Source organism: Gymnodraco acuticeps, unplaced genomic scaffold (assembly GCF_902827175.1).
Source record: "Gymnodraco acuticeps unplaced genomic scaffold, fGymAcu1.1, whole genome shotgun sequence".
Taxonomy (NCBI): Eukaryota; Metazoa; Chordata; class Actinopteri; order Perciformes; family Bathydraconidae; genus Gymnodraco; species Gymnodraco acuticeps.
In genome coordinates, this window is record NW_022990685.1 from 561,460 (window position 1) to 586,430 (window position 24,971).

At 38.8% G+C, this 24,971-nt stretch overlaps 2 protein-coding genes across 5 annotated transcripts in view; both read left to right on the top strand.

The window, feature by feature from the left end:
- Positions 1–24,971, top strand: part of LOC117555402 (testis-expressed protein 43-like) — a 28,004-nt gene that overhangs the window by 1,335 nt on the left and 1,698 nt on the right. Inside the window, exon 2 of one of the 2 annotated variants that reach the window (XM_034230307.1) lies at positions 20,854–20,962. In XM_034230307.1, coding sequence (XP_034086198.1) covers positions 20,854–20,962 — 109 coding nt within the window. Of the gene's footprint in view, positions 1–10,946; positions 11,271–20,853; positions 20,963–24,971 lie in introns of those variants that run through there. The other variant, XR_004570397.1, reaches the window with a different exon arrangement.
- On the top strand, positions 11,623–18,461 carry LOC117555401 (histone-lysine N-methyltransferase ATX3-like). 3 transcript variants are annotated; one of them, XR_004570395.1, is made up of 9 exons: positions 11,623–14,609; positions 15,535–15,670; positions 15,864–15,999; positions 16,367–16,435; positions 16,548–16,642; positions 16,930–17,054; positions 17,555–17,672; positions 17,795–17,865; positions 18,302–18,461. XR_004570395.1 is itself a non-coding variant. In XM_034230305.1 (3 exons), the coding sequence occupies exons 1-3, from the start codon at positions 17,555–17,557 to the stop codon at positions 18,410–18,412; spliced, it is 300 nt and encodes a 99-aa protein (XP_034086196.1). In that variant the 5' UTR covers positions 17,314–17,554; the 3' UTR covers positions 18,413–18,461. The 3 variants fall into 3 exon arrangements, 1 of the variants encoding a protein (XP_034086196.1); XR_004570396.1 differs by lacking the exon at positions 17,795–17,865; XM_034230305.1 differs by lacking the exons at positions 11,623–14,609; positions 15,535–15,670; positions 15,864–15,999; ... (1 more) ...; positions 16,548–16,642; positions 16,930–17,054 and having other exon boundaries at positions 17,314–17,672.

Below are 24,971 nucleotides of genomic sequence, written 5' to 3' on the forward strand. Positions count from 1 at the left end.
AAAATTCGACGTCAAAAATTGCGATGCAGCCTCATCCGGGCTACTCAGACAGGATAAGCAATCGAGCCCTAATGCAATCAAACCGACTTCTGGCCTATCAGAGCCAAGCGGCAAACCCCGGGACAGTGCGGTGAAGCCCAATGCTGCAAACTGTAGGCGATGGATGCAGATGGGAGCAATTCCCGTAGACCCTTTGTTAAAATGTCCAACTTAACATAAGAAAATGAACATGTTTCTAGCCTGGATCTACAAAAACATATTCTGTATATAGTTAGATTCCCCCTTCATGACAACGGGGCTGCTGCTCCTAGCTCCTCTCTGCTAGCTCCGTGATGCTACAGCGGCTCAGCTCATGAGGAGAACACTACTTGAACTCTGCCATGTTTGTTGTGTTGGTTCCTGGTGGACTATTCGTCATGCAAATATAGGATTTATCTGCCGTTGAAACAGACCGTCCATGAATGCAGTTTCTTCGGTAAGTCAACCCTGCGTACTTTATGTTATGTTACTGGTGTTTTTATTAAGCTAACGTTAATGAATGTTTAGAGTTGGGTTAGCATTTGAGCAATCGTAGCTCCATCTGTGCTAACGATGCTATGCGTAGCATCCAAGAGTGTAAAACATTAAGTGGGATGCTACTGTATATCAAAAGGCTTCTGTGCGAGGTTGCTAAAATAAGGTCATCCTTGTACGTTAGATAGTTAGTTTGCTATTTAGGTTACTGTATGCATTGTTAAGGTTCATTTAAATTCGCTATGCTCTACTATAGCATAAAATAGACTAGCTAACGTCAACGTATTGTTGAAGAGAGGCTTAGTGTATATTAAATCAACCTCACAATGAAATATGTGTATCTTTAAAATATGAACGTCACATTTCAAGATAATAACGCTCCCTTAGATATTGTAATATGGTTTGTTGAACTGGAGTTATTTATTGCAGCTAACCGCCTATCCGACGAACGACCCAAACATTGTTGTTTTTAATATTATTACCAATGCCTCTTTTAATTGTATTATCATCACACTTGAGAAACAGCCTCATCGTGGCTGTAGAACAGAACATGTAACTTAATTCCTGCATTTAAGGATGATGAATAGCGTAGTCAATGCTTTAGTGACAAGGAAATGATTTGTTTAAATATTATATATGACGTTATCTGTGACTTCAGTGGAAATTAAGCTTATCCATTGCATTGCATTTGTTCAATAGGTTTGTGTCTTACCCTTACGTGTGTGATACATATGAATATGGCATATGAAAACAAATTAATTTGACTGACTCATGAAAACCTCATCCAAAGTAACAGTAAAATAAAAAGGACCTACACAATAATACTCAATCAAACTGATACAGTATAAGGACTGTGATATCCAGCCATTTCTTAAGTATAACAATAAGATTATGACCTGTTTTTAAAAGAAGATAAAAAGTTGTTTGCATGGAAAGAAGTCTGTAAGCCACGCATGTAACTTTACATCTGTTTGTTCAAAGTGTCCTTAAGGTGATCCAGACAGGCTGGACCAGAGGGGGAGAGACAGATCTGGACCAGAGGAGGAGAGACAGACCTGGACCAGAGGAGGAGAGACAGACTTGGACCAGAGGAGGAGAGACAGATCTGGAGTCCTAGCAGCAGAGAACTTCAGCACGGATTCCAAGGTACACCTTTTTCATGCTTTACAAAGAATGCATAAAGTAATGACTCCAATACACTGATAGACATGCCATTAAACATGACTGAATACTAGATCACCCACACATCAGTGATGTTGAGTGTACTTTCTTAGCAAAAGGTTACATTTACATTTTACCAAGCAACATCACATAGTGAGAGCTGCGACCCTTTGTCTTTCAGTGAGACAACCGAACATAGCAAGCTTCCACAGTTGCACTAAGTTTTGATAACAGTTAAATATTATTTTAATAATACATTTATTTCAATGTTGATGAATTTAGAACGGTTTATTCATAATCTGATTATCTTTGTAGTACACTGTTGGATTTAAAAAACACATTCAAATAAAAAATCATTATATTTATGAACAAACAAACACACCTCTTTCTTAAATAACACACTTGCTCTGCAATAATGTTTTTTGATATTTCTGTTAGGAAAGGACACGCCTGAGAGACAGGACTGCTTCACCGTGTTCTCTTTCTCTGAGGGTCCAGAAGAACATCCAAGAGGGAAAGGAAAAGCTGATGTGATGAGATTTAAGAGCAGTACAGGACATTCACTAAGAGACACTTGTATTGTAACACAAAGACCTGCACACTGACTAGTTTTGTAGTCTAACAGGAACTTCATTTGTGTTGTTTTGTGTTTTACGTTGCACAGAGACAGTGTGATTGTCAGGCCTATAAAGTTTGGCAAAAAAAAAGTCAGCTGATCAAATGCATTTGCACTTTGAGCTTCACATCCCTTGTGCCACCGAGTTTGGAACGTCATAAATAAATGGTACCAATCTTCAGTCAGATGTGAATGTGTAATTTAACATTTTCAGTAAGACTAACGGACAGCAAATACAATTTATTGAAATGTGAACTAAAAGTTATCAAGCATGAACCATCACCATTTTAAAAAAAAATAAAAACGAAATAATATACATAAGTTACACTCAATGTTAATCTGTTAATTGACAGGCTAGGCCTGTGCAGGTGGTAACAGCTATGCCCAGCATGGGCTAAGTTCTGTAGGTGCAGCTGGTGCAGGTCCTCCTCCATCAGGTCTGCAGGGTCTTTCCCTGCGAGGAGTCCTCCTCGCAGGGAAAGACCCTCAGCCCTCTCCGGTCAAAGCAACAGACAGGACGTTCATAAAGCTGAGGTCTCCCCCAAAGTCTCTAATCATCCATCCTGTGAATATGAGAGGGGAACAAATAGTGTAATAGATGCTTTGGACAATAAGAAATATAAAGTTAACTGTTGAGTTGCTCAGTTTTTTAGATTGACAGGGTTTAATAACACAAACAAAAGGAGAGAAATAAAGATTGGTCTTTCAATACATTGTGTTGATTTTGTCTTTTGAATTGTTTGTCTGAAGTCAAGTAGCTAGAACTGTTACTTATAGTTTGAATGATACAGTCTGGTTATAATGTGTGGAGGAGGCATCACAGGTAAGAGCACCATTTGTTGTGTTCCATCCACAACACATTGATGTGTGTGTATTTATTTATCTACTATTTCTTGAATCATTACTGTCAGTCCAAAACAAGAGATTTTGTTTTGGTAACGTTTAAAAAAAAAAACATTATCTCTTTTCCACTACACTATCTTGAATACTTTAGTTTTTACGTCACTACATTTATCCAACAGCTTTAACATTGTAACGGTGTCACTTCGGACTCTGGGTAATTATGACAGCATGTCCTACTCAGAGCCCTAGAGTCTCTTGGGCTCTGGTCCTACTAGTTTGAGACTTTGAACAAACCAGACCTTCATCTATTAATGTAGAAAATAGTCGGCACATTACACCATTATGAAAGTAATAATTAGTTAGCTCATTGTTCAAATGAGCTCCAACTACAACAGTTAAGTCAACTCGTGCATCGGTAATAACAATAAATCAAATGATATAATATAATAGAATAACTTGTGTCTACTTTAAATACTCTTAACAACACTTGTTGCTAATTATACTAGCATACTTTTACTAAAGTAACATTAACATGTTTAAATGCAGGGCTTTTGTAAGAGAGTATTTCGTATAGTGTAGCATGGTCTACTTGACTTATCGAACCGAAGTGATCGTTACGTTACTTTGCAAACCGTCCCCCCCCCACACACACACACACAAAAGGACACGGTAACGTTGTGATTCACTTCAATTAATGATAACTACGGAGCTTGCTAACAGCAAGGCACAAGGCTACTTCACTCATTTAGCTAATGTAAGATACAAATGCTGTCGAGCCCTCACTGCTTGTAAGATAAAGAGCACAAACTGACTACTTACCCGAGCGGCGAGCCCCGCTGTTCTCCGTCATTTTTCTCCCGGGTTGTTGTGATCACATGACTGACAAAGCCGTGCTCTGATAGGCCAAGTCAGTTTGATTGCATTAGGGCTCGATTGCTTATCCTGTCTGAGTAGCCCGGATGATGCTGCATCGCAATTTTTGACATCGAATTTTATACACCGAATTTTTTGACATCGAATTTTTTGACGTCGAATTTTTGGGATCTGAATTTGAACATTCGAATTTTTTTCACTTGAATTTTTACATTTTTATTTCACATAGGTAAATTCGGAGCAAAAACATTCAGAGACATGATTTTCAAAGTAATTCTTTTCAATGCTATAAATTCGGTGTCTAATACAATTCGAATACTTCTGTCTCTTGTTTGCTTCCATATATATAACAAAACTTGTGAAATAACGGCACTAAACGGGGTTCTTTGTAGTACTTCCATTTACTGACGAAGGGGGCGCTGTTGCGTAACTACGCAGCCCCGATCAAAGCAAACAGAAGAAGACCACATGTATCAACAAACCACAGCAGCCCGGGCTTGTATCGTTGCAGCGGAGGAGATGAGGTATCTGAGTTCAGCGAGCTGCTTGTGTTTCTGTTCATCAGGACATCATATGAGCAGCAGATCCTGTGTGAACGCTCTACGTTAGTCAGTGGACGTCTGACAACATGCACACTAACTTATATTGCAGCTATAGGCTATACTTTGGTTTAAATTGCGTGAATAAATTAGCTAGAGAGCTAATGTTAATTACATTCATCCAATGTCAGAAGGATTACCTTTTAACAAACGTTGTAATGCTTTTCTTTCATTTCAATTTGAGTAAAACATTGAAGATATAACATTGTATTGTGTTCTTTTGACACTGACTCAGATATAATGAAGAGACTACGTCAGTCGAAGATCGGCGTTGGTAAGGAAGAGACAGGACAGGCAGAGAGAAAGAGAGAGAGAGAAAGTGATGGAAGTCAGGGAGGAACTGCAGGTACAGTCACACACAAGAATGTAGGCTTATTTACCCCATCTATCTATCTATCTATCTATCTATCTATCTATCTATCTATCTATCTATCTATCTATCTATCTATATTATCGATAACAATAGTTTTCATTTATAGACAATAGGCATCATTTTAAAACATATATCTATTGCAGTTATGATCTCATAATAACATACAATTGTATGAAACACAATTTGCTTACATCTTTGTTCTCTTTTGAGAATCAAACAAAACAGATTTAAATTAAAAAAATAATGCAAACAAACAAGTGAAATAAACTAAATTGCTGAATTGCTTTTAATTCACTGGCAGGAGCGACAAGTGAGGAGGAGCAAACATTTAACAACGAGGGAGAGATTGAACAAAGAGAAAGAGTGGAGGACAGAGAGAGTAATGGAAGAGAGGGTGCAGGTTGTGGAAAGGAGAGAGACATGGACATGGAGACTGAGGGAAATAGCACAGGAGACACAAGGGGACAAGAGAGACCAAATACCAGTACTAGTATGGTAGACCAGGCCGGAAGAGAGGTGGCAAGAATAGATGAGAGAGAGATGAGGAGTGAGAGAGCTGATAACGGTCAAAGAGAGACAATTCTACATGAATTTGATCCAGCCAAGTATAAAAATAAAGCACTAACTGATGAAGAAAAGTACTGCCTTCTCAAAAATAAGTGGTTCAAACATGAACATAATTACCCCAAAACAAAGTTCGGTGAAAAGCAATTACGCTATAACATGAAGTGGGAGGAGAAATATCCTTGGCTAAGATATTCTGTTTCAGAAGATTCCACCTATTGTTCCATTTGTATGTCGTTTAGTAAAAAACAAACAAACACAATCTTTATAAATGACGGATTTCAAGACTGGAAAAATGCCATTGGAGAGAAGCGGGGCATCATTTCTAACCACAGTTGTAGTCCAGCACACCTACATGCCTCGGAGCTGGCTGAGAATTTTCTGTCAGTAGCCCAAGGGCAACAGAAAAGCATTAATTCTGTTCTGAGTGATGCATATGCAGAGAAGGTTGGAAGGAATCGCAAAGCTCTACTTTCCATTATTGATGTTGTCATTAATCTGTCAAAGAGGAACATAGCACTGCGTGGTAACTGGACAGGAGAAAGTGAAGATGGCAACTTTAATCATTTCCTCACCTGGAAGTCTGCATTTGATCCCACACTGAAACATCACCTTGAGACAGCAGCCAAAAATGCCAAATACATTTGTCCAGCGATTCAGAATGAATTAATTGCATGTTGTGAATCTGAGATTCGGGAGGACATTGTCAAAGAAATTAAAAAAGCCAGGTTTTTCACAGTCCTTGCAGATGAATCAATGGATGTGAGCGGGATAGAACAGCTGTCTATCTGCATTCGCTACATTAACCATGTTAATGGAGCCGAAATATGTGAGGAGTTCTTGGGTTTCTGTCCTCTTGCCAAACAAGATGCTGCTTCAATTACAGAAGCAATTCTCTCTCAGTTGGAGAAGTGGGGTCTCGAGATTGACTATCTCAGAGGACAGTGTTATGATGGCTCCAGCGCAATGAGTGGGCATGTGAGTGGAGTACAGCAACGCATGAAAGAGCTTCAACCCCGGGCCCTTTTCACACATTGTCGAAGCCATGCACTCAATCTTGTGGTAGTCCATGGATGTTCTGACATCCCCCTTGTTAGGAACACCATGGCTACCATTGAGAATATAGCAGTGTTTTTCTCAGCATCTGCTGTCAGAAAATACATGTTACAAGAAGAACCAACAGGAAGCATGGAAACACTCAAGTGTCAAAAGGAAAACAGGAGGTATACCACTCATGTCGGACACACGCTGGGGCTCCAGAGGGAAGACGGTGGGTTCCTGGATCACTTCAAATCAGCCCACTCTGCACTCACAGATTTGGAATCAAGAACATCATCAAACGCAAACAAGGCTAACAACCTACGACACAGTATGGAGTCCTTTGACACAATTGTCACGGCTGTCACAACTCACAAAATTCTAGGCTACATCCAGCCGTTGACGAAAGGGTTACAGTCACCTAATATTGACCTTATAACCGCATACACAGAGGCCAGAGAGGTGGCTCAGGTCATTTCTACTCTAAGGAATGAGGAAGGATTCTGTGATATTTATGCACAGTCAATAGAACTGGCCAGCTCCATAGATGTGGTTCCATCAAAAAAGCGAGTTACCAATAGGCAGCAAAACAGAGCGAACACACCCTCACAGTCAATCGAAGAACACTACAGACTCAATCTGTTCTATCCTTTTATTGACCATGTGACAAGCCAACTGAACACCAGGTTTGTGGAAAACTCTGAGCCAGCCATGCTTGCTACATACCTGATTCCTTCAGCTTTGTCCAGACTCACAAAAGACAAGCAAGAAATGATGGTGTCATGGTACAGAGAAGACCTACCTCAGCCAGACTCCATTGACCAGGAGATTCACAGATGGAAGGTAAAGAACCAACCTCCAACACTCCTGGTATTGACGGCAAAAGACACATTGAATATTATAAATGTTCAATACTACCCCAACATCCACTGTATCCTCTCCATCTACCTCACACTTCCAGTGACCACATGTTCATGTGAGAGGTCATTCTCTGCCTTGAGGCGGCTGAAGACCTGGCTGCGATCCAGCATTGGTAATGACAGGCTATCAGGACTTGCAATGATGCATGTGCATAGGAACAGAGCACTGGATCCTGAAAAAGTCCTCAAACGCTGGGATGCCTCTGGACACAGGCGTATAGTTTTGGCATTTGATAGAAAATGAGATGACATGATAATGGTTAAAAATGTGGCACTTCAAGAAGACTTAATTAAACCCAAAACATTGTCCTCTCTTCAAATGATGCCACTGCCCTCACCATGAGAAAATGAACGTGCAAAACACAAAAACATACAATATTGATGTAAATAGTTTCTTAAATAATTTTGTTTACTTGAACAATTGAATTAAACATTGGAAAATTAATGTTGACAATGTTTTGTGATCATTTTAGCCTCTTCTGCATGTCCAGATCATTAATAGTAACAATCAACTGATTCTTATGCATTACACTTTCAAAAATAATGTATATTGCAGCCCACTGACTTGGTTTGAAATCAATATATTATCCACAGGACTTAAAAAGCACCTAACTAGATCATGAAAATCCCAAAAATCTCGGGGGGAATAACCCCCCCAGAAGGTTTGGACCTCGGTATTTAGGAAATCCTGGATACGGCCCTGGTCCTATGTGTTAATATGTATATGTTACACTTGCATGTATGAGATCATTAAGTGCCTTGTAACTTATTTTTTTATAGTTTCACTCCGTTTGAATGTCAGTGGACTGCAAATAAGTCAATAAAGGAGCATGGCTGCTCATTCCCTGGCTCTCAAAAATAGTTACCGCGGTGATTTTAGTTTTAGGTTGGATATTTATGGGCATAGATATGTCTCATAATTATTTGTGTGAACATAAAAATAATTTGTGTGTAAATATGTGATTTGTAAATGTAAAACAACATCCACAAATGCATTTAAAAGATTTGCAAACTCACAAATACATTTGCAAGTGTAAAACGGATCTGCAAATACGCTAAATATGTTCACAAATAAAAAAAAAGATCTGTGAATATCTCTTTAACATTTACACCTTTCGATCAGGCATTTGTGAATCCATTTTGTATTTGTGGACCAAAAATGCGCTTGCGGATCTCAAATCTCTGTTCACGGATCTCAAATCTCTGCTTCTGGATCGTCTTTTTACACACACAGAATTTTGAGACATATTTTCCGCTGGTCTCGGCTAAAATCTACTCGTGTCACTCGGTTATTTTCGGAAACCACGTGATGGCCTGCTGATGACGACATTTCCGCATGATTTCAAAGTAAGAGCATGATGGTTTGTTTAATGCTCTGTTTTTGTATTATAATGAACAGCGGAACGTTAGATGCATTCTTCATCACCATCACCATCATCATCATGTTATAGTGATACAGTTAGTTTGTGTTATTGGTTCAATATAGCATATATCGAGCACTTTCGTTGATGTTGAAGTGCAGGCTATACGCCACTTTCGGGTCCCGGGGGGAGCAGCTGGCAGCGAAACAGCCCAGATAAAACTCTTCATTGTTTGTTGTGTATTCAGTCAAGCGGGTCGAAGTTACAAAGCACTTCACATCTTATTAATCGGCCTAATTTTACCTTACCAGTGCAGTAATAAAGTAATCTGTAGAAAAGCACCGTATTTAGGTCAGGGTTATGGTGATAAAGAATGCATCTAACGTTCCGCTGTTCATTATAATACAAAAACAGAGCATTAAACAAACCATCATGCTCTTACTTTGAAATCATGCGGAAATGTCGTCATCAGCAGGCCATCACGTGGTTTCCGAAAATAACCGAGTGACACGAGTAGATTTTAGCCGAGACCGGCGGAAAATATGTCTCAAAATTCCGTGTGTGTAAAAAGACGATCCGCGAACAGAGATTTGAGATCCGTGAACAGAGATTTGAGATCCGCAAGCGCATTTTTGGTCCACAAATACAAAATGGATTCACAAATGCCTGATCGAAAGGTGTAAATGTTAAAGAGATATTCACAGATCTTTTTTTAATTTGTGAACATATTTAGCGTATTTGCATATCCGTTTTACACTTGCAAATGTATTTGTGAGTTTGCAAATCTTTTAAATGCATTTGTGGATGTTGTTTTACATTTACAAATCACATATTTACACACAAATTATTTTTATGTTCACACACATAATTATGAGACATATCTATGCCCATAGATATTCGACGGACATTCGCGGACCCGCCAGCAGCGTCAGTTTCCCGGACCCGCCAGCAGCGTCAGTTTAACGGGGAGATCTTCTCCGCGAAACGAGGCTTTCACTTAGGGACCATCAACAAATGACTTTTACAATTAGACAAGAAAAATGTTCTTTTTAATAAATCGACAGCTTCTCGATCGTGTGAATGTGAAGCAAATTCACTCTAGAGCATACATTTATTGAACACGCCTCTTTTTATTGCATTTTAATACTTTAAATACGTTTTATTAATATTTTTGATGGAAACATTTGCTTATTTCTTCAATACCTTCCAGGTCATGTGACCTAATCACTCAAAATCAGTGCTGGGTCAAATAACTGCACGGACTGCATAGGACACACCTCTTTTTATTGCATTTTAATATTTTAAATATTTTATATTAATAATTTGATGGAAAAATTAGCTTATTTCTTCAATACCTTCCAGGTCATGTGACCGATTTACTCAAAATTAATGTCGGGTCAAAGAACTACACTGGCTGCATAGGACACACCTCTTTTTATTGCATTTTAATAATCTAAATATTTTATATGAATATTTTTGATGGAAACATTTGCTTATTTCTTCAATACCTTCCAGGTCATGTGACCTAATCACTCAAAATCAGTGCTGGATCAAAGAACTACACTAGCTGAATAGGACACACCTCTTTTTATTGCATATTAACACTCTAAATATTTTTATATTAATAATTTGATGGAAAAATTAGCTTATTTCTTCAATACCTTCCAGGTCATGTGACCGATTCACTCAAAATCAATGCTGGGTCAAAGGACTACACTGGCTGCATAGGACACACCTCTTTGTATTGCATTTTAATACTTTATATATTTTATATTAATAATTTGATGGACAAATCTGCCAATTTCTTCAATACCTTCCAGGTCATGTGACCTAATCACTCAAAATCAGTGCTGGGTCAAATAACTACACTGGCTAAATAGGACTCACCTCTTTTTATTGCATTTTAAAACTTTAAATATTTTATATTAATTATTGGATCATAGATACTTCCATGAGTTAAGACATGGAATGATATGGTGATTCACACTCATGTACAGGTGGCGGTATGCACCTTTAAAGTTGTTTGCAATACGCCAAAAATCGAAAGAAGAAGAAGAAGAAGAAGAAGAAGAAGAAGAAGAAGAAGAAGAAGAAGAAGAAGAAGAAGAAGAAGAAGAAGAAGAAGAAGACATTTTAGAAACCAGATCACATTGTTTGATCTAAAAATCGTGCGCTTCAAAAAAGGCAAGACAAAGAAAGCTTTAGACCTCTGGCAACAAGCAGGAGGTAGAGATTTCATCACCAGGTCTTTAATTTCTCATGGTTTTAGTGAAGTTAATGTTACAACTGAGCAGTGGTCCTCAGTTACACTTACAGTGTTTAAAAGTAATAAGAAAGAGCATCTTAAGTGGTTGAGGGTAATCTGGGGTGAAGACCGACGTGGAGTCCGGACTGAGGTGCTTCAAGCAGGTACTGTTAAAAAATAACTTTGATGAGCCCCAGAGCAGAGTCCTGCCTCTGATACCCGGCGGATAACCCGTAAAATAGTTGTGTAACGGGCAAAACATACATGTAGGCCTATATCCAGGGGTGCACATAACTGGTACGCAGGTACGCATGCGCGGCAACAATCTGAATTGCGTACGGTCACTTGTGTCACAAAGCGCATTTGCGTACCTACGTACTTGTGAAGCTTTTCCAGAAGGCGGTTAGATCACCGGACGACAGAGTCGGTCTCCGTGTGCACAGACAGGGCTGCTGTTAACGTCGGTCTGTACAACGGAATTGTGCCAAAACTACGCCAACCGGCTGCGGAGGGAGACCCCCCCCCCCCTTCACTGGAGAATTGCACTAAAACAGCTGATCACAACGTTCACGCTCTGTGGTCACGAAGTACTCCACTAGCCCCCCCCCAAAATTCACAACGGGTCGGGTCGTGGGTCTTATATCAACAGGTCGGGTCCAGATTTGACTTGAAGATAATTGCATGTAACGGTCGGTTCGCGGTAGCTACTAAGCTGCGAGGGTTCGGGTGGGTGCAGATTTGTAAAACTGGACCCATGCAGGACTCTGCCCCAGAGGCTTTTAAGTTGAAGCTTAACCCTTGTGAATCCATTTTTAAAAACGTTACTCTGAAAACACTAACGACAAAAATGTCCGCATCTAAAAATACTGTAATAAAGATATTATAGGCTATGTTAATATTTTTGTTCCACTTTCAATTACTTACATATTTTAACCAAATTCAGTGCTGATCATAATTATCAAATGTTCATTCATTTTTATTTTTGTCACTAGGGATTTGAAAGTCACTATTTTGATTACACATACACTTATTAAGAACATGTTTCCAAAAAAACTCAAATCTTTACCAAATGTCGTGCCATATTCTTAACACAATCAGAATGCTCACAAAATTAAACAGTGGCATGGATAATACATTTCCTTAGGGAGGCATAAGGGTTAATGTGCTTATTTAATTAAATACTGCATCACAGTAGGATGTTAACAGAATTTACTGTAATTGACCCAAGGATGGCAGATTGCTTAAAGTTGCATTGTAGTCTTACGATAAGAGATACAGTAATTAAATGAGATGTTTTACTTTTGTAATGTTTGTATTTAGGAAAATATGTCAGTGAAAGAGGGAGAGATGGACAGCACAGTATCAATAAACAGTCTTACAGCGCACCTACGGGTGAGGAAGACGAGGACACAAGTCAGGATGACAGGGAAATAAGTAACGCACAGCCACAGTCTGAGATAGACACAGAAGAGTCAGACCAACAAAGTACAGAGACAGCCACCGAAATGACAACAACAATGAACAGAAAGTGCAAAGCAGGGCCAAAAAAGTTCAAAATTGCCATGACAAGAAAACAATGGAACAAAATTAAACCTAAACATGGCAAAAAAAAACTCCGCCCCCCCTGGACTGATACATTATATCAAGAATTTTTGAAAAATAATCCATGCTGCACACTTGCTTTCAAATACCAGCATGTTAAGACAAATGATAGCCGTAAAAAGAATTCGCCATTTTTCTGTGCCTCTGCAAAATGCACATTTAATGGATGCAACGCTGTCTACAGTTTCTCAAAAAAGAACAGGCCAAAATCAACGGATAAAAAAAATATTTTTAAAGTCATGCGCATTGGTGAAGTTATACACCATAAAAATCAAAGGCGATTTAGACCAGCAAAATACACAAGAAGAGGAACAATTTCCAAAGCCTTAACCAGTGGTGTCAGTAATTATTATTACACTATGTTAAGACAGACACCAGAGGAAATAATGGCTGGTAACATAAGCAGAAGCCTCACCAAAGACGTGTTAAAGAAAATATCCTCTGAAGTGAAGAAAAGTGCAAGGCTCCACGATGACATGATGCTTGAACTCATGTTGACTCAAAAAATAATCAAAGAGAGCAGCAGTCATGCATCATCAAAAGGCTATCTTCAGCACCTACAAATTGATCCGTTTGCTGTACATTTATACACAGATGCTGGAATAAAGATATTGACTGAGCACTTGAAAAAGCCAACACCTACGACTCTCTACCTTGATGCCACAGGCAGCGTGATACAGAACATTCCTGATCAAAATAAGCGGGTCTTGTATTATGCTTTGGTTTTGCCCGGAATGGGTAAGGATAAGCCTCCCTTGCCTGTCACAGAACTGATCACCAACAGCCATTCCATTCCATCTATTTCCCATTGGCTCATGGAATTTAAAAGAAAGTTGTCTTACATAACAAAAAGAAAGATAGCACAGGTTGAGACAGATTATAGTTGGGCTCTGATAAACAGTGTGCTTCTGTCTTTTAACAGGGAAAATATGTCAGTGTACCTTGACAGAGCATTTGAGATAGTGTCTGGACAAACTGAACTGATTCCTAACTTCACTGTGCTGCATCTGTGCTCTGCTCATATCATGAAGGCTGTGTCACAAGCATTTGGGAAACAAACTGTAGACAGAGGCACACAGGAATATGCAACATTCTGTTTTGCGTACATCCTGAACTGCACAAGTATGCAGGAAGCCCTTGATGTTTTTTATCATATGTGTGTGCTTTTTGATGCAGAGGAGTACACTCATTCGGTGAAACAGAGCTAAATGTACCTCGACAAGTGTATTTTGCAAACTCGGGACTTGAAACTGGAGGAAAGTGGACATGTAATGGGAGAGGAGGAAAGCAAAATGGAAACAAATGCTCATAGCATTATTGGAAAGTCCCCTTTTACACAAGCTTTTCAAGTCAGGCGGGACCAAGCAGAGTGTGACATTCTCTCTGACGATGCTGTTCAGGTAAAAAACCACTACCTCTGTCCTGGTGTCATTGATGCACTGTTACAAAACTACATGGGGATCTTCCCATTGTGGAGTGGTTTGTTGCTTTGGGGTCTGTCACGACATAGAAAAGGTAGAGTCATAAAACCAGGGATACCAACTGCCATGTTGAGCTCTGGTTTGGGTTGGTCAAACACTCCATCCTTTTAAAAAAAAAAGTACCTGAGACCAGCTGAGTTTGTCTCCAAAATGTATGCCTCAATACAAGGAAGATATATAGAGCACATTGAGCAACACAATCTGCCAATGCATATTCTGGACAAAAACTTTGGACATCCTAGCAGGCCAGATGATGACCACGAGGAACAGTGGAACAAGCGGGAAAGTTCTGCTGGTCACACCAAGTCCAAGTCCAAGTACTTCAATCCACCAAAAACACTACCCAACCCCAAGAGCCCACCTGCCACAAAGGTGAAGAAAAGAAAAGTGGACCAACAGGAAAAAGACGCACAGGGAAATGTGAGTTTCTCTGACCCCCTAATCCCACCAGGAGCGTCTGCGCTGCGTTGCACTGCGTTGCGCTGCGGCTGCGGCGTTTTTAGCGATCGCGGCCACTCTAGTCAATGGGTGCTATTCCACCAGACCCGCTGCGCCGCGCTGCGCCGCGGCTCGAAGCGTCCCAGAAGCTCCTCGCCGCAAGGAATTTCTAAAATATAGGATGAATCCTATTTTTGACGCGGCGCAGCAACAACTGCGAGGCTGCACACACGACGCTCCGCTTCCGCAACGTTTTGAAACGCGCCTGGTGGGTTATGACGCAGGAGGAGGTCGCAGCGCGGCGCGGCCGCAGCGCAGACGCTTCCGGTGGGATCAGGGGGTGAGACTTACTATGTTCAAAGTGTGTAAATTGTTCTCCAGCATTTTAATTGTAACAATGGAATAAGTAAATATTGTCAGAAAGTAAAGCATGGACTAAATTGGTAAAGAGTGAGGTGAAGGACAAAGGACATGAAGTATTATAACCCAAGATGATTAGGTGCATGTTGTAGGGGGAGAATATGAAGATGAACAATGTAAATACAGCTTACAAACTTATAACGGAAACTATATTTCCAAATCAGACTTTAAACTGCAATTACAGTTTCTGTTCCTGAGCAGCCTGTTTAATGTCATTTAGTGAAAACTCTAAAAGGGACTGAGGTTAAATGCATAAACATGGACAGTTTAATTATATTTTGTGCATGTAGCTTTGATGGTGCATATACAAAAACAAGGCCTTCACCCAAACATTCAAGATTGTTAACCCTCTGGTGTCATTCAAATGCACTACCCTAATTAGTCATTCGGGACAAAAATGTCCAGAGTGATACCGGAGGGTTAAAAGATTCCTCAAGTGTCCATATTAAACAGACTGCATCTATTTCCCCTCAATCCTAACTTGCAGTTGACCTGGCTGTGGAAAAAAAAAGGACACAGAGGTGGTCGTGGCAGTGCTCCCCTCACAGATGAAAGGACACATCTTGCTTATCCGCCACTGTGAGCTATGCTCACTTCGACCCCACCAGTGGTTGACAGGGGAGGTACTACATGTTTCAAGTGTCTGAAGTTTCACTCTACACTGTGTTATTTTCTTTATCTAGCATTTAACGATTTCTCCCCAAAATGTCTAGATACTTTTGTCAGTCACAAGATTCTCAAAGTTGCAGGAAATGAAAGTTCAGTATAACTGGGAATATGCATTAATTGGCAAATTGTTATGATCTTTTTTGCCAGGTAATTGAAGGCGTGTTTCATGTTGCTGCCGACAAATTCGCCGTTCTGAACAAAATGTTAAATGCTAAATCACTACACAGCAGGTGTCATTTTGTTCGGGGACAGAACTCAGCTAACATCTCACAGTTTACCGAAGGTAATGTGTGTGGTCTGTGTATGTTTATGTGTGTGGTGTGTTGTGTTTGTGCATGGTGATGCTGTAGGGGGAAGTAGGTGTGGATTTGATTTGTGGGCTCACACTCACACATTAGGTACATGGAGTGAAGCATTGGCTGAGGTCTTAAATAGGAAATGAGCTGAGATTATTTTACTTTATCCTCTCTGAAACTATACTCATTAGTTAAATCACCTGATAAATCTACTTACTATTGAATTCCCATACCAACACTTGTTTTAAGAACAACAAATGAATGGCACAAGAACATCATTGTCAGACTAATGTTGTTGTTATTTTTACCTTAGCCTTCAAGTTTGTTTTAATCCTTTATTTGATGCCATTATAGGTCAACTTTGACAACTATGAAGCTGTCCTGTCCTTTGTACTTGTCAACAACAACCACTGGAAGTTGCTGGTTTGTAATTATTTTGTCATTGTATTATTTCTGTGAAAGCACAAGACTTACATAGTGAAGCCAAAAATCTTTTTTGATGAAAAGTGCTTTTACTTGTTTTGTTCTCTCACAGTACATTCATGCCAACACCAGCACCGTATTCCTGGTGGATCCAGCTCAAAGCATCAAAGAGCTTGATGACTCCGAACATGCTGCCAAAAGAATACAGTAAATCAAAATTCAATAGATATTTGAAAATTCAAGTAAAAACTATATTTAAACGTAAAAAATGTGTCACATTTAGTTACATTCATACTCACAAACAGCATTGAAAGCATTTTAAACAGTCTGATACAGTCTGTGTTCAGACAGTGATATATATAGCTGACCTGTGGCTGCCTCTTATATAAATAAATGGTCATATGGTGAATACAAACAGTATGAATTTCTGTTACATTATCTTTAGGAGCCACATAATTAGAAATGTAAAGTGTGTTAACATGATCCTTTCTCAGAGAGCACTTCAGGATGAGGAGGACACGCCACAGCATAACAGACTGTGGATGTTAAGTGGAAGGGAGGCGTTATGGGCCACCCACTTCAAACGGATGGATGTAGCTGTGGTGTCGTTGTTGTGAAGGTGAGCTGAAGAGATTCTGTTTTCATCCAGTTAACAAGCAGAGTTTTTAATGTGAAAGACAGTTTAATGCAAGGGCGGATTAAAAAAGCTGTCAAAAGTAGTTGTTGACCGATAAAGGTTTTTTAAATGCCGATGCTGATCCCCATAATATTTAGCAGGCAGGTTGGCCAATGGACAATATACAGTATATTGCCGATATCATGTTGTTGTTTATTGTATTTTTCACACAACAATTGGATTATGACACAACATTGCTGAACTTAAATTAACAGTTATTTAACACTAATGTAGTATTCACTTGAACACAGAAAGTTTAATTGACAAAACATATCTCAAAATTCCAATAATAGGACCGGTCTATATCAATACTCAAAAGTTTTGGGAGGCATTCTAGTCAAGGGTGGATGTCTTCTATAATGTGTCTCATGTTTTTGTCTGTATCTGTATTACTATACAATAAAGAAGAAAAACCCTCCATAACATAAGTGTTGTTTGTTTAGATGGCAAAGGCAGTCATGGAGTCCTTCCCTCTGATCCCGAATGTGAATTTCGAGTGTTCGAAGAAATACATGAAACGGGAGAGGAGAGAACTGGCTCTCGAAATCCTTGAGGCATCAGGTAAATAAATATGAATATATGTATATGTATATATGGGTGTCTGTATGTATATATATATATGTATGTATATGTATGTATGTGTATATAGAAGCTGACATACATGTATTGTTATCTTGTTTCAGTCTTTGATGAGCACACTTATTGTGCTATGTGTGCTGCCTTAAGGCCTCCAGGATCTCCCATCACAGACTGGGTGAGCTGTTGTGAAGAAAATGTGGAATTGTCATGTCTACATTTATGTATTCATTTATTTAACAGGGACAGTGCACATTAATTAACATTTCTGTAACTGTGCCAGAGTTAGCCAAGAGGCTATTTTTCATCTGTAGTCCCTGGACAGATTTTAAAAGTCAACCTCAAACACATAATTAATTTTAAACAACTAAATACAATACATTTAAAACATGCAACACACATTAATGGAATACTTAAATAAAAAAAATTAAAAGATAGAAACAATAAAAAAATAAATTAAAAACAAACAATAGAGCATGTTAAAACACAGGCAGTGAGTTTTAAGGAGCAGATGATTGTGTCAGCTGATTCCTCACTAACACTTGAGTATTAAGACAACTGAATGGTAATCTAGGTACAAACATATAAATACACTATTTCTTTCACTTCAACAGGTTCAGTGTGATGACTGTGAACGATGGTACCATGCCCAGTGCCTGGCAATGGACAGCAGAGACTTTAAAAAGGCAGAGACAGGATATTGGAATTGTCCTTTGTGCAAGTAATACTTGAAATGTGCTCAATGATGATGATTAGTAAAACATGTGTCCTGTGTAGCCTTGTTTGTATTACTTTCTGATCATTAATCACTGGGTCACATGACAGGGAAGCTCTAGGAAAAAAACCTGAATTTTTTAATAGAAATATTAATATTAAATAGAGGATGTAATATTATCCGATATAAAGAGCTGTTTCTATTGTGTACAGACTTGTATTTAATTCATAAAGTGATTTTGAGTCATTAGTTATTGAAGAAATAAGCTAATTTGCACATACAATTATTAATATAAAAATATTTAGAGTATTAAAATGCAATAAAAAGAGGTGTGTCCTATTCAGCCAGTGTAGTTATTTGACCCAGCACTGATTTTGAGTGATTAGGTCACATGACCTGGAAGGTATTGAAGAAATAAGCTAATTTTTCCATCAAAATATGAATATAAAATATTTAGAGTGTTAAAATACAATAAAAAGAGGTGTGTCCTATGCAGCCAGTGTAGTTATTTGACCCAACATTGATTTTGAGTGAATCGGTCACATGACCTGGAAGGTATTGAAGAAATAAGCAAATGTTTCCATCAAAAATATTAATAAAACGTATTTAAAGTATTACAATGCAATAAAAAGAGGTGTGTTCAATAAATGTATGCTCTAGAGTGAATTTGCTTCACATTCACACGATCGAGAAGCTGTCGATTTATTAAAAAGAACATTTTTCTTGTCTAAATGTAAAAGTCATTTGTTGATGGTCCCTAAGTGAAAGCCTCGTTTCGTGGAGAAGATTTCCCCGTCGTAATACAGCCAGCAGCAGGGGAAACTGACGCTGCTGGCGGGTCCGCGAATGTCCGTCGAATATCCAACCTAAAACTAAATTCACCGTGGTAAAATTGTTTGGCTGGCTGTTTAATCTATGTTCACACTGAGACAGTACAACACATAGAGAGAACAGTACACCTATTGTGTAAGTATACAAGCAGGTCACACAGTATGATCACAAATACATAAACTCTGTTAAAAATCTGTTTTTATTAAAAAGTACAGGCTGCATTATGTGTTCTCAGCCTTGGAGAAACTTGACATGTTTTGGTATGTGTGTGAACCTCTCTTTAGTGGTTCATTAATAAAACAGATATTTCAATGTGTGCCTACTTTGCTCATGTGCTGTTGAGGTTAATTTCAGTAGTTGTGTGCTATAATGTATTTACAAAGTGTGAAGAGGAGGCAACTTTAGAATAGGGAACCTGTGCAGGTCAATTAGAGTCAAACTACTAGCTTATTGGTTATGAACAAGACTTCACTTTAGAATAGGGAACATGTTCTTAGATATAAATACCTAATTTTGAGTTATTTAGAGTGAATTAACACTTATAGTTTCATGTCTTGTTACATAAGAATAGATCATATTTGTTAAGTGTTATTATGGGAGAATTACTATTCTTGTGGTACTACTGCCTTATTAGGCCCATATTGAGCAGAGCATATTAAGACCAAAACTCATGTACAACAACTTTCTTACTTGCAACAAATAAGCACTAATTAGAGGGTTATTGAGGAAAACTCTCAACTAATGGCTTATTACTTGTAGAATATGGTCATGTAGAATAAGGCATTAATAAGTGTTTTATAATGACTAACAAAGAGCCAATATACTGCTAATATGCATGTTAATTAACAACTAGTTGATGGTTAATTTGTGTACCTTAATATAAAGTGTTACCGACTTTTTTTGTTATCATTGATGCGTAAATGTGATAATTACCTTAATGATAAAGCTGGTAAATGTGATGCTCATTTAAACTGTATATACTGCTGAGTAGCTCACCTTCAACAATATATCGTAAAAGGATTTGTTGATTATTTTCTGAATTATGAATCTTAATCTGCACAGTAACTACTGTGGTTGAAAAAATGCAAATATTTATTTCTGAGATGTAGGGGAGTAGAAATCAAGAGAAGCCTGAAATGAAGTACCCAAGTGAAATCAAAGTACCTCAAAATGGTACTACATAAATTAGTCAAGAGAAATCACATTAAATACAATGTAATAATAAGATACAAAAATACAATATTCACTCACATTTGATAAAACATTACAATATGTACTTATACAATATTCATCTTGTAAAATAAGTTAAATAAAAACTCAAATGATTGTATTATTGAATTACTCTTTACACCTCATTCATTTGATTTTTGATGGATTGATAATAACCCTTTTGTATTCATACATTATTTCCTTTGTATAATTCATTTCAAGTACTTATACCTATCATAGTTCCACATTAAATCTTTTTTTTTTTAATGTATTAGTCTGCATTTCGCTTGCTCCATGGTGACAAACTGCATCTTTGAAGTATTGCATTTAATTAATACAACTTCAGTTTAATAAAGTGTAAACATTTGTTAAACACAGCTAAGTAAACTTTGTTCTCACGGTCACTCTGAGGCGATCCTGTTCCCACACCCCTACGTTCTCCGCCCAACATCCCATGATCCCCAAACTGTATGTGATGCCATGGAAACAGGACATGAAGAACCAAAGGCTCTTGATGAAGGTAGATACCAGAGAGGGAATCAAACACACCTCACTGTAAAAGAGGACCTATTGTACTTTTGGGGGGTTCTCCCTTTCCTGTAGTGTTATACGGTTTTTTGTGCATGTAAAGGCCCTGTGTTCCCTCCAGAGGGAGTTTCTTGAAACACCTCCATTGGACTCCTTTGTTTACTTCCGCGACATAGTGACATCACTATGTAACACTTGCGCTTCTATTTGCTAGAGCTCTAACCCATACGTGATAGGCTAAAGGGCGGGACATCTCTAAGCTGTTGACCTATCACAACAGAGCTGGCCAGCTAACCAATCAGAGCAGACTGGGCTCTGGTTTCAGACAGAGGGTGAAAAGAGGTGTTGCAGCACAGGCAGTAGGAGAAAAATAAAGAGCTTTTTGAACATTAAAGCATGGAGACATGTCCCAGTAGAGACACTACATACAGATATTATCCTGGAATTGAGCATAATAGAGAACCGCAGTGACGCATCCTAAAACCCGGAAGTAAACTTCTTCGTGAAAAACGCAATGCAAATTCTCCATAGGATTTTGGAAAATAGCTCGAAATAAGGTCTGTGGTTGAAACACATTTAAGAGAGGGATCACGTTTTGTTCAGCCGGATAATCTCCACATGTCTATCCTACTTTTATAATTTTTGAATCATAAATCTAGTCGCCAGAAGCAAAATGCTAACGTTATGCTATAAACGAACTACAAGCTAGTACAGCAGCAGGGTCGCACGACTTCAACGTCACGCCAACTTTAAATCGTTTCACCTGACTTGCACTGAAACTGCACTTTGAACACTTTAAATATATTATTAACATTTTAAACTGTATACCCCGGTTATCTAGGCAATTGTTTTGTTTGTTTAATGTATACCACGTTTATCTAGGCCCTTTTTGTTTTGTTTTATGTATACATGTCACACTGTGGGAAACGATATTTCTGGATGTATAACACATGTAGAATTTTTGACAATAAAGCTGACTTTGACTTTCGCGCGCTTGCATATTTTAACAAAGCTTTTCATTTTAGCCACACTGAATTTAACTAGAAGTCATGGCTGTCAATGACCAGTCTGATATCGTTTTACAAAGATGACAAGAAGAGTGTAGATAGAGGAGAGAACCACTACAAGTCAGGACACGTACAGCAGTGCAGCCTAGATGAAGGTGTGCTTACCGGTGTTGTCAGGGCTAGCATGAGGGACAAGGTTTATAGTGTCGGTGAGTAGTGATAGCAAGAGTACCGTTAACCTAGAGTTAATTTATTCACATTAGTGACATTAATTCCCATCAACAAATCCATTTTATGTGTCACATGAAATCTTTATTACAAATATTACACACCAGAAAATACAGAAATATCCATGAAATAAACATACAGTAGGCTATAAACAATTAAAGGGATAATTGGGAAGGCATTACAAATGTAAATATATTTTAAATAATAAAACAATCCCACCACCACAGGTATCTACAGGAGAAGAGGGAATTCTCTCCACAAAATGTGAATGCCCACGTGGAGAATGGAAATGCAGTCATGCGGCTGCATTAGCCATCTTTGCCATCCACAATTTCAACTGCACTGACACCCCCTGTCAGTGGAAGAAGCCAAAGGCAACTAAACGTACACATTCAGTGGAGGAGCTATTTCCTCCAACCAATAACTCATTCAACCCGCTGACAAGAGAGCCCACCTCCGAAGATCGTGACTGGCTGAGGGACAGACTCGGGGGCAGGTTCTCAGGAATTTCTTGGCTTCTCTCCCCCGAGCCAGAAGAGGAACACTACAGCTTGGAAACACTTACTGTTCCTGAAATTATCAAATCTGTTGGGCATCAGGGGCGTGAGGCAATTGTGGCAAGCATGGCATTGTCTGAGGAGCAACAGAGGGCAATTCAGGTGGCTACCACTGGTCAGCGAACCAACCCAAACTGGCATTTGTTCAGGAAAGGAAGGTTGACTGCCAGCAACTTTGGAGCTGTCCTGAGGTCAAAGCGTGTGACTGCTTCCCTTATTGCCAGGGTGCTAGGGCAACAACAGGCCCTTGATGGTGTTTTGTCTGTACAGTGGGGGACTATGAATGAATGTGAGGGTGTCAGGGCATTCACCACTGCAACCCAGATGCAGGTCCATGAGTCAGGTTTGTGGCTCTCCCAATCAGGATTGTTGGGGGCATCTCCAGATGGTCTGGAGGTAAAGTGTCCCTACGGAGCCAGGGAAATGACAATTAGTGAAGCATTGCAAATCAAGGGCTTCTGTGTCAGTAAGGAAGGAGCAGGGTTGGGAGGGTTACTTTGTAAATGTAATCAGTTACTGATTACTGATTACATGGCTCTGAAAGTAATCCGAATACAGTTACAGTTACGTGTCTTAAAAAAGTAACGTAATCAGATTACTTTTAGATTACTTTTGGATTACTTTCTTTTTCCATCACAGATGGGTATGTTTTGGTGTACAGGAGACACAAAAAGCAAAAGGAATGTGTTTTTACTGTTTTAATGGCTTATCAAGAGCACAACTGAAACACAACATCTGAAACGATGTAACAACATAATTAACTTTTTGGGGATGCAGTTTGGGATGTGAGGAGTGAGGGACACGGCTTAGAACGAGCGTGTCGCCTTCTGTCCTGCCAGTGTTGGCAGGACATGAATTAAAATGTCAAACTCGGACTTCATTTTAAGGACATTACGGCCAGGGGTGTAGAGCTATATTTGTTTAAGCACCGGATTGGCAAAACAGGAGAGTGTGTGCACCAGTCTGCCTTGATCTATGAATTAATGTCCGTGACTCTCACATTATCTGCTGCCCGCAGCTGTTTTATAGAAGGAACACCTCCTTCACTTCATGAAATCTCTGCAGCACCAGGAGGCAGCGGGAGGGTTAACTCAGCCTCTGAGAAGACGAGCACGCAGTGCCTTTCACGCACCGCCTTCACTGTGTTTACCTTCAGAAATAATCATTAGTAAGGCTAAAGAAAGAGCGACCGCAGGCTGATGTGTTTTAACCACACACACGCGATTTAAACGCAGACTTGTGTTCCTCCATGTTTCGCTGTTATTGTTTCACTGAGCGGACCCGCGATTTTTTTTAAAACGCTTTTTTGGTCCATCTGCGGCGGTAATAGGTTTTGTGGGCTGTGATGATTCGGCTGTACCTTTAGTAATGAATATTAAATGTTGTGAGGAAATCTTTCCACCAATAATTCCAATAAGTAATCCAAAATGTATTCACTTCAGGTTTACGAAAGTAACTGTAATCAGATTACTCGTTTTTCAAATGTAACGCGAGCTGAATACAGTTACTTGATTTTTGTATTCTGATTACGTAACGCCGTTACATGTATTCCGTTACAACCCAACCCTGGGAAGGAGTAACATTCAGCCTGCGTGAGGAGCACCCTTACTGGCACCAAGTGCAAGGTCAGCTTCAGCTCACTGCAAGAAAGAAGAAGAAATTGTGAATCGTTTTTAATTTACATTTACTCGCCTTTGCAATGTTGTGGTTGTTAGAGTGTTAGGTTTCCTGTTAGCTCGTCTGTTGGGAAGATATAAAATATTAGTTTCATGGAAGTCACACTGTCACATATAAGAGCATTAAGACATACAGTACATAGGCTAAAACAAAAACATCTAAAGATATAACCTTGCACTTTGATAAGTCTCGTGAACATTTTCACTATTTTGACATTTTTATAGATCAAAATTGAACTAAAGAAATAAAGGTAGATTAATCCATATTGAAAATAGGTGTCAGCTGCTACACTAATTATAATAGTTATATTTCTTAATTAAGATAAGATATTACTGTATTGATCCCCATTTGGGAAATGTTTGTGTTGCAGCAGCATAAAAAGAAAATATAAGTTATTATATATACAAAAGTATGTGAGGGATGGAATATTAAATTGAATATAAATGTAAAATGTACATGTGATTTTACGTCCAAGAGAAGCTATGGAGCAGAGAGTTCTCTGCCAGCCAGAGGTGATTTGTTATTAGTTCAA

What these genes read in the sequence shown, in the direction of transcription:
- LOC117555401 (XM_034230305.1), top strand. Translation starts at nt 17,555, where the DNA reads ATGGCAAAGGCAGTCATGGAGTCCTTCCCTCTGATCCCGAATGTGAAT. An exon ending in CGAAATCCTTGAGGCATCAG is followed by an intron (nt 17,673 to 17,794) that starts GTAAATAAATAT and finishes ATCTTGTTTCAG; the next exon opens with TCTTTGATGAGCACACTTAT. An exon ending in GATCTCCCATCACAGACTGG is followed by an intron (nt 17,866 to 18,301) that starts GTGAGCTGTTGT and finishes TCACTTCAACAG; the next exon opens with GTTCAGTGTGATGACTGTGA.